General features: G+C 35.5%; 1 protein-coding gene across 3 annotated transcripts; it reads right to left on the reverse strand.

Annotated features, from left to right (window-relative positions):
- Positions 1–221: 221 nt before the first annotated feature.
- Positions 222–9,956, reverse strand: LOC120218531 (exocyst complex component SEC5A-like). Of its 3 annotated transcripts, none has more exons than XM_039215451.1 (21): positions 9,394–9,956; positions 9,154–9,305; positions 8,824–8,918; positions 8,362–8,556; positions 8,072–8,199; positions 7,816–7,974; positions 7,254–7,358; positions 5,880–5,954; positions 4,813–4,941; positions 4,521–4,706; positions 4,135–4,263; positions 3,737–3,860; positions 3,456–3,666; positions 3,038–3,153; positions 2,718–2,952; positions 2,331–2,424; positions 2,005–2,082; positions 1,843–1,899; positions 1,467–1,616; positions 940–1,152; positions 222–614 (listed from the first exon to the last, which is right to left on the reverse strand). In XM_039215451.1, the coding sequence occupies exons 1-21, from the start codon at positions 9,763–9,765 to the stop codon at positions 393–395; spliced, it is 3,225 nt and encodes a 1,074-aa protein (XP_039071382.1). In that variant the 5' UTR covers positions 9,766–9,956; the 3' UTR covers positions 222–392. The 3 variants fall into 3 exon arrangements, 2 of the variants coding, with proteins under 2 accessions (XP_039071382.1, XP_039071383.1); XR_005525242.1 differs by having other exon boundaries at positions 472–614; positions 940–1,102; XM_039215452.1 differs by lacking the exon at positions 222–614 and having other exon boundaries at positions 975–1,111.
- Between the last annotated feature and the right edge of the window lie 465 nt (positions 9,957–10,421).

Here is a 10,421-nt window from a genome sequence, read left to right on the forward strand (position 1 = left end):
ATAAAATATCAACAAATCAGAATATATAGAAATATAAAATTCCTTAAATGTGATTATTACATTAAAATTATGAATATTTCACATTTTTTTATATATAATCATGATCCTATCTCACAAGTTAAAAAGAAAAAGGTTGAGCCAAAATTTCCAAAAAATTATGCGTGCTCATTGAAAATAATACATGGAAAATAATACGAGGTAAAAATTTAACACCTATCAAGGCAATCGAAGAAGCTCATGCATGATCCATGGTGACTTGCGACAAAAGAATGCAGGTCTTCCGAAATCATATGTATCATCATCAAGTGAAGCACAATGCAAATGAAACTGAAACTGAAACTGAAGAAAACTTTTATATTTTAAAAAGAATACGGCTACAGGGTGGTGGCAAATTATCTGCGCCGGCGTTGATTGAAATTCGGGGATCCTGTTGCCTGTGTGCCCCGATAATTTTTGTTGGGAGGGTCCACTGGAGCTCTAAAAGAGGCATATGCAGCTTTAACCGGATCTGGAGCAGATTCCACCGGAAGTGACTCCACGAAACATGCCGTGTTGATGCGAGTCCTCTCGAGCTCTGCTTGCAGCAATTCGGAGCTATATTGCTGTGCAAGAGCCTGGGGAAAACCAACATGTTAAGATGGTATTCATTGAATGGAACCAAAAACACAAGATTGAAGCTATGATAATGGCTCCTGACATGAAACTAATCTGGAAACTACATGTATGAATCAGATGGAATTACTTTGGTGCATAGACACTATAGTAACCTGACCAAAACTGTCTGAACCAACATGGAATACTCGATATGCACTGCTGTTTGTCTCATTCATCTCGGTAAAAAATGATTTTATAAAAGCAAATGAATAAAAAGACAGCATGGTCAAGATGTCCCCATAAGAAACAAATATGGGAAGATATCCTAAAGCACAAGAATCTTACAATCAGATCATCTGGAGATACAGATGCCCCTTGCAGCTTCTCATCTGGAACAGCATCTTCACTTCCACGTGTTGGCCGCCGATTGTGCCCAGAATTCCCAACCTCGGAGAGGCTTTCAGTGGCTTTCTCCAACAGCACACCTTGTAAAGACTTCATAGATTCCCTAGCATCACTTGTGAAATATGGATTTAAAATGGTCTCGAAATATTCAAGCTGCAAAATACACAGCACACAAAAATAAACCACAGATTAATCAGGTATATGTGCATTTGTCAAAAAGGACTACATATTAAATCTACAAAAAGAAAAGAACCTAGTGCTTACAAACCATTAACAACTGGTTCCAAGTTCTACCGAAGGATGTTAAAATCACAAGGCACATATATCAGTAATTTGAAAGAGTTTCAATTCCCATCATGTTTGCAGACAATAGTAAGTATTAAATCATTGTAGAACATAAAAGGGAAGCAGTAATCAATTCTCAGAATCAAGAACATTATACTACTAAAGAAGAACATCATATTTACCTCGAGCATGAGCTGGCAGAAACCATTTGTATCAAGCGAACCAAGATCTTTACTTTCATTCTCATGGAAAAGGCTGATTAAAGTATCAATTAGACCTTCCACAAGAATGCCAAGTGTCTTGTCCAAGAGGGGCTTAGCACCAGCAAAGACCTGGATGAGGTATTAGTCAAGTAGACGAAATAATTGAGTTTTTTAACCACTAATAGTTGTTTAAACAGATCAGAAGAGATGATGCTTCATAGTTCAAATACTGGATTCTCTGACAGATTGTCGAGAAGATAAGAGATGAAAGTAATCACTTATGCAATAACCCACAAAAACAGAGAAATACACCCAAAAAAAATCATATGTCAACACATTATACGGTGGTATTTACCTCAGCATGTACAGCTACTAGAGTATGTAATAACTCAACAGCGGCATCCCTCACACCCTGAAGGTAGGAGCAATATGTGTCATCACTTGAGGATAAATTAATGCTTGCTAAGCTGAACAGAGAAATTACTAGATAACCAATTATGAAATCATAAATTCTTACTTTTACTGCAGGTGCTGATCCCCACTGAACACCAGAATCTAACAAATAGTTCGTGGCAGCTGTCCTAATCAAAGTTGCCTGATGTAGGGGGAAATTAGAACATAAAAAAATAAAGAAATAATGATCCACAAACAATGTCAATGATGGGAAAGTGTTCCATCAATAAAAGTTCATATAATGGCTATCCAATCAGTTGATAATACTTGGAGTCCATCAAAAGGCTCACAAAGAATACCAACTTTCCCCATTATATTTGTGGTTGTGTGTGCTTGTTCGCTTTCTAAAAAAATTCAATAAATCAACGATGTATGACAATCTTTTCATACCTTTGCAAAAGTATACTGTTCAAGGACCTTCTCTTCAAGTCCCAAAAAAGACACTACTAACTCTTTTATGTCTGTTTCCCCTCCATCTTTATCCCTACAGCATTTACACGCCAGTGTATCAACAAAGAATGCATAAAGTGCACATGTCCTATGTCAAGATTTAAATTTGTGATTGAGCAACTGAAAAAGTTGAGTTAGCATGGGTTAGCTAGGTGGGCCAGGTGATTATTTCTACTAAGGAGAGGGGGTATAATCTAAATAGATAGCTGAATAAACTGCAAGAATGAGGTCTAATCCTGATGCCGTAAGAAAGAATGACTACAAATATCCAGCAATAATAACTTTTAGCATTGTTCAGGTATTAGTTGTGAAAGAGTCCCAGCATACCTGGGTTGCAGCCAAATGCATTTGTATTTGTTGTACAACTCGGAAGAAAGCTCATCTTTGCAGTATCCTATATTACTTAAAACTATTAATAACCGTTGATGTGGATCAACAATACTTCCTGGGAGATCAGATGATAATTCCTCCTCTGAGTCGTGGGAAAACCCATTTTGCAAGTGCAGACTTTCTTTGCTTGATTTATTTTGGGCAAGCTCAATGCCAATATGCTCTAGATGGCCTAATCAACATGCATATAATGTATGACAAACTGGCAGCAGTTTGAAATTCTTCTAGAGAAAATAAGACACTGTCATTGATCATACCAGCAAAATCCAGGAAACAGTTCAGAAATGCAATCTTAACCGATTCTTGGATTTCTTGAAGTTGTGCAAACATATCTTCGAACTTTGTAGCCTCACTCCTCAGAGACTGGATCATACTTGCATAAAGAAGAAAAAATAAGTTGGTAATGATGAATGAGGATAAATAGATAATTTAGCTCTAAAGTTATTTTCCAAAAGCCAAAAATATTTTAGCTTTATGGTTTGGGTTAAAACCAATTTGAAAAGAACTTTTGAATTGAAAACCCCTTCATTTAGCGTTGCTTGTGGCTTGAAAAGCTTGTTTGAAGTGAAAAGTACTTCTCAAAAGTAATGCCAAACACGCCCATACTCTACTCACATGACATTGTAACTAATTATGCCTCTTAGAAATTCAACATCATAAGCTTTAGATACTTACATATTGATCTGATCTACTGCTGAGGTCATAACTGAACGAAAAGCCAAAGGTAAATAAGAGATGGTGTACGGAGATTTATTCCTTTCAAGTTTAGATACTGGGATCCAAGTTTCTTCTTTAGTTATCCTCTCTGTCGTTGCTCGCATCCAAGAACACAGTCTTAGTATGTAAACCTTTGTAACCTCAGCTTGAAGTGTCCTGAGCGACATGACTGTCAGATGAAAAAGGAAGCAATCAGAATTGTTAGAAGTCAAAGGCAGCTTCAGTGATAGTTGGAATACCAGCTATAGGAGGAGCAGCTTCTTTTGCTTCAAAAGCAAGGCATGTTTTAGATATTTCCTTTATGGCATCGCTCATGTATGACTGAAGATTAGATTCTTCAAGATCACGGAATGCATTGAGGACCTATATCAACAGCAAACCCAGTAAGAGTTACTACAAAAGTAAACGATATGTCAGAAATGCATGTCAATTGGACCGGTAACATTGTAGTTTGATTTGTTAGATGATATAATATTTTGAGGATTTCTTACTCATATTTTAAACCAATTACAATTTTGACTGAGTGAAGGACCAAATATTGTTCAGAAGGGAAGAACCCACATATTGCTGTTTAAAGAATCCAGTCAAGTTATAAACCAAGCAAGATATTAAACAGTTCCAAGAAATGCATATTAACCTTGATTTCATATACAGATATTGTACCACGCAGCATTCCTGCAACTTCATCAAGAGAATGATTTGAGTATCCCCCATCTCCAATTTTTTCCTCGCTTTTACTTCCCGAGGAATCAGAAACCTGAGAAGACTGAAAGACAAAACCAGAATATATATTCATCTCAATGAATCACATTATTATATTGAAAACTTGCGTTTAAGAAAAGGCACTTATGAAAATGAATATATGACCATAGAAAATAAGCAGAAATTATAGAAAAACAAAAGATGTGCTCTCAAACTATAAGAACTACTATATGAGAATCAACATGTATGTATCATGTAATGTTATATAGTGCATAATATTAACAATTTTTGCAAAAATGATTTAGACAATGTATAGAGCACCTTTGCAAATTTCCCACTAAAAACAGAAAGTGCCACTTTCCAGAAAGCTGGTATGTGATGCACAAGTACAGTGGTTAGCCGTTTGATATATTTTCCTCTAAGAACATTAACTTCTTCACCAGTCAAGGCCAGCGATTGCCATTCTATAGGCAGTTCGAAGTTCCCAAAAGAGTAGTTGGCATCTGACTGAGTAGTAGAAAAAATAGAAGAAATAAATCTCATAGTTAGGCAGAGAGCCAAGAGTTTCTCCTCATACAATTATCAGATCATCATTCTAGCTAGTAGCACTTACAGAGTTCTGTTGAATTTGAAGCCACTTCGCTTCTGAGATGGCTTTTTCACGTAACTCATTATGCAATCTTTCCATCCGTGATTCATGATCTGAAGTGCACTTCTCAAGCAACCCTCGAATTCTATGATTCTATCAAATAAAAAACCTGAATTTCAGATAATTGACCTCCGGAGTAGCTGATTTTAACCCAGTCATGTTGGTAGCAGGCTTCTTGGAAAATAACACAATATTAAGTTCAAGTTACTTGAATACAATTCAACTCAAAAACTGGTTTGTTCAGAAGCACTCAAGAACTTCCTGGATTCTACTCTCATCAGGTTCACTCTGGAGTAGGTGGTTTTTAAGGTAGCACACTTCTTGGAATAGAACATATAATCAAGTTCAAATTACTTGAATAGCAATTCAACTAAAAGTTATTTGTTTAAAAGCACTCGAGAGTCAGCAATTTGATTCCAAAACTGATTTGCTCAGAAGCACTCAAGAGCTTCCTGGACTCTACTCTCATAAGGTTCAAGTTGATCAGCAAGTAAACTATATCTGCTAAAACCCAAATCAACTACTCACAAGACTTGCTGATTTAGAACCATATAATTTTAAAACGAACACTCAAGAAATAATCCAAAACCTAAATTGCCCAAATTCTCAAAACATAAGTCTCAAATTATCAAATTTGAACCCACGGTATGACAAGATCATATTTATATGAGGGTTGGGAGAATCGGGTTCTTGTATTAGAAGCTCATACACCCCAAATAACAAAGAAACTTTCGTTCTAAATCTTCACTTAGATAACTGTTATGCAAAATTTTGGATAAAGACCTCTATCACTAGCATCTTAGATGTAAGGGCACTTGTTTTGGGTTTGGAGGATGGAAATGAGAACTATAGCCATTTTATTTGACTTTACTGGACAACAGAACAATCGGCTTCTGAGAAAAATGCCCAACGCTTAATAAAAAAATCATGTAGCAAATATACATATGGACTAGAACATTTCCATTAGTCAGAAAAGGAAAAAATATATAGAGCATTTTGACACTTTATTGAAGAGTTCACGATTCACTAACCTGTACATTTAAATGATGCCACACTGGATCTGATTCAGGTTCAAGCTCCAACAATAACCTTACTGTATTCTCAAGCTACATGAGACAGAAATATCATAAATACTCATCAGACGGGTAGAATTTGTTCAGTTTCCATGCATTAAGTTGTATTTTCCTCAAAACAATACACAAAACTATAGGATGTCAAATAGATTCTCTTTGATGGATCTATTTACTAATACAACAACACAACAAGGGGTTAATTCAAATACATTATTTATTTAGTGTTTCTTGGATTTTGAGAAACTTGTCACAGTACATCAACCTAAATCATTATTTCTAGAATAATCAAAAGTTTAAAATATATGAAATCCCCAAAATTATTTTTCCTAACTTAAAAAGCAAGTAATATCAATAAAACGGCATTTTGATGATATAATACACACTCAACAATGTTAGCTTAATGAGCTTCTTTACCTTCTGAGATGAAAAGAAGAAAAAATACCATAAATAGTCAAAACTGTCTTTTACATGAGAGCAATTACAACTGATATAAGATAGGAAGCAAAGAGTAGCACATTAACATCTGTAACTAACCAGTCCTTACAAACTGCACTATACTATCTTAACTAGTCAAACCACCACCATATTGTTCCATCATAGATTAATGAAAACCAGCTGATGCTCTTAGCATAATTTACTCCAAGGTCAGTTGATATTTTCTATTTGCTTTCCACATCAGCATTTTACTATGTTACTATAACCGTAATAATGTAATTACAATCAACCATCTAAGACAACAAAATTAAAATGTATAAATAACATAACACATCTATCTCATATACTTGGATTAAAACAGGATAAATTACATTTTTTTAAATGATCAAGTGTTATGTTATATTTCAGATAGATCAAGATTCCATGTTCAACCATCCCATAAATTTTCAGCATAATATTCCATACTTCTACTCCTGCTAAGGCAACAACAAGGGCAGACAGATCATGGAAAATTACAACTCAAATGAAAACAGGTGCATTCCAACATGGGTAATTAATGGAATCTTTTCATTGACTTGTCAATAGTAAGCATCAAACAATCGTTATGTTGCAAAAACTTTTCATTTCTTAAAGTACCTGTTTCCTACACCTATGGGTGACACATATTTATATATAGGTATGCAAGTATAATCCACCACATATCTATGTTAGATAGATATCTAAATCTCACACTCACTCCAAATCCAGATTAAGGTAGAGCAATAGTATTTTAATATCAAGAGCATTAAAATTCAGCAAACATCGATGGACGATCTTGGTCTTAGGTCAACTTCAATTGTACATTTCCGCACAAGTAAAAGTTGTCAAAATATTGAAAAACACATTTCAAATGCTTACGCTTGTTAGGTCTATTTTTGGATCTTCCATGGACTTGTAAAGCGTGCCTTTGAATTCTTGCATCACTCTTTCAACTTCTTCAAGAACTTTTTTTAGTATATTTACCTGACAATAAAGAATAATGTTAAGTTTGTCTGCTTACACAGGAAAAGAGCAGTGCCATATGAAATTATATTAATTATAGATTATAGGTATAGTATTCTTCAACCAACACATAATGTCTTCACAAATTTAGCTCTTGCAAAGGTCTTTGTCTATACAGACTTGAGTGCAAAACAATACTGAACTGAGAATAAGACCACCAAAATCACGTGAAACATGCATAAAAAAAGGGGGTCAAACACCTGATGTCAGCCATCAGGGAATCAATGCATATAAATAATGTATACCAAATTAGTTTATAAATGCAAAGGATTTATGGCTAGAATTTTAACTAAAACCATGCTCAACATCAAACAATTTCTTCACTACTTGCACCTCAACCAAATACCAGACCCACCATGTTCAAGCATTTAAAAAAAAAGTCCATCTTCTACATAACAATTTCAATCATTCTGCTTACGTGCGAGGGGAGAGCGATTGATTTTGCCTTCTTGTATTCCCTAACAGCCAAATCATATTCACCCTTACTAATGGTCCCACGAATTGTACTAGGTAAATTAAAGAGCGTCCTGAACCTCTGAAGCATTCCTTGGACAGACCTGATCTTCTCAGCTTGAGCCTACATCAAATCACAAAATAGAAATCATATCCCATGCTATTTGAATATCACAATCATAATGAATTTGAAATAAAACTAAGATGTGCAGTTACCCTACCTGTCTCTCAAATAGAGGCTCAAAGGCACGTTCTGCCCGTGAACATACTCCTTGCATACAGTTATACAAGTGAGTTGTCCCTGAACCTTCGGGGTCTTCCTCAATTCGCTTCAGTTTTGACTCGATATCTATGCAAATACCATCTCCACATTAGCACTGTTTGCCAACAGCTAAAATTCTATGAACTTATATGGCAAAGTGTATGTGAAGAAATTGGTTTTCAGCCCATCAAACATTTGCACTGCCACAGTTAAAATAGAACCAGAATCAAGTGAAGAGAGGTACTTTACCATCAATTGTGGTTTTGCATGAAACAAAGCAGTCAAAATTATCTTTAACCAATTGTTTCCTCTGTTGAGTCCGCCCTTGGAGATCTGTTTTTAGAGCAAGAGCTCCAGCCTCCAAGTCTGCTGCAGGTGTATGTTGGTGTATTCGGGATAGAAACAACTTTGCATCAAATTTTTCAGAGCTATACATCAACTTCTCTGCAAAGTTTCACCCAAGAAAATTACATAATTCACTGGGATTTTATTTGCCCAAAGATTACTGGTATTAGTGTTTTAGGCATTAAATTAAAATATTCAAGGGAGAAAAAACAGTTCGTTGAGGAATTCAGACGAGGTGATAGCCATCTAAAATAACTATATATTTTAGATTGCAAATATACAGTTTGAGAGAGTGATGCTGTTATTAAAGTCTATTACAAAGTATAATCTGCACAAAACATATTGAAAGACAAGCAGAAAACATACCACGGAGGTTACTATCGATAGGATCTTTCTCTTTCTCAGAATAAATGCTTTCAGATGATTCAGTGATCAACCTTAAGGTCTTGTTGTCTACTATCCTGGCAATCATACAAAACACAGGTCAGCAGAAATACTTATAAATGAAAATTGAGGGTTAAGGCTAGGAAAAAAAATGACCAGGCAACAATTCACGTAATCACATTAGTACAATAATTAATAATAGAACTAACTTTTCTTACGGTCTTACCTTAATGAGACATAAGTTAGAGTGAATTCTTCTAAACCAAACAAAACATGAATATCAAGCAATAAGAAGCTGCTGAAAAGATTTACCCTATTCCAAGTGGATCAACACATTCCACGCCACGAGGTAACGATTGCAGAGTGTTAAGCACTCTCCCAGTTGGTGCGGTTGCTTTGAGCTCAAACTTCTGTGCCACCGGAGCTGTTCTCGACTCTCTCATCTCGCGAACCCTACGAGCAAGCTGCCAAAGAAGAACTCCTGCTTCACTAATCATCAACTCCAATAGCTACTTCGATTTTTAAAAATTCATTGAAGAAAAAAAAAAGTACCTCAGTTTCATCGACACGTTTCCATGTATCAGGCTCTTCTCCATCCCATACTCCATCGTCGTCTTTCATCGGCCTCCCTCCAGGTCTCCCTCCGACTCCTCCCTTTGGATCTTTCCCTTCGTCTTCATCTCCACTAGAAATGCTCAGCATCTCCACTTCCGAATCCTCGTCTTCATCCATTGACATCTTCCGCCCCGTCGGCTTTTTCTGCGCCGGATCCTTGTAGCCGGCCGGTTTCTGCGGTTGAACGAAGTTCACCACCGGTTTACGAGAATTGGAGGAAGACGGTTTCTGGTAATTCAGATCCCGTTGGGATTGCTCCTTCAATGCTCTTTGAAGGAGCTCGTCTTCGTCGTCGCTATCGCTTGACATTTTTGGCGCAACTCCTTTGGTGCTTTTTGGCTTAGATCTGATCGATTATACGAAGGATGTAATTTTTTTGTTTGTTTGAGTTGTTAGAAATTGGATGAAAATGAGTTTCCTTGCATCGAGCATGAAATTGAGAGCAGTAATATCGTCATGTCACTCGGGGGTTCAACGAGACTATTCTACAAATTCTCGAACGGCAGTGTTTGTCTTTGAATATGGAAAAGTCTAATAAGTTGTCGAACTTTTCGTTATTCTGCATTTGAGTCCCTTTTAGGTTTTTTAATGTTCAATTTGGTCCTCAATGTCACCTTCATATTAAATTAGTTCAGCTCTTAAATTTGTTCGAGCTCGATTTTATTTTGACAACTGAATAAGATATTTATTAATTAATTTATTAAAATTCTAATTTAATTTCAATCGAATTATTGATATGTGACAATTAAATAAATTTATATAATAAAATTTTTATCATTATTTATATATTATATTAATTTAATCATATTTGAGATGATAATTCATTTGATTCTATACATTCTATTAATTTAATCTTATTTTAATTTAATCATTATAAATATGTAATTATAAAAATAAAAAATAGTTAGCTTAGTTCAACGATGAAGTTTTGTGTTTACGCCCATAGCCTTGGGTTCAAATTTAGC

Source organism: Hibiscus syriacus, unplaced genomic scaffold (genome assembly GCF_006381635.1).
Source record: "Hibiscus syriacus cultivar Baekdansim isolate YM2019G1 unplaced genomic scaffold, ASM638163v2 tig00110198_pilon, whole genome shotgun sequence".
Classification (NCBI taxonomy): Eukaryota; Viridiplantae; Streptophyta; class Magnoliopsida; order Malvales; family Malvaceae; genus Hibiscus; species Hibiscus syriacus.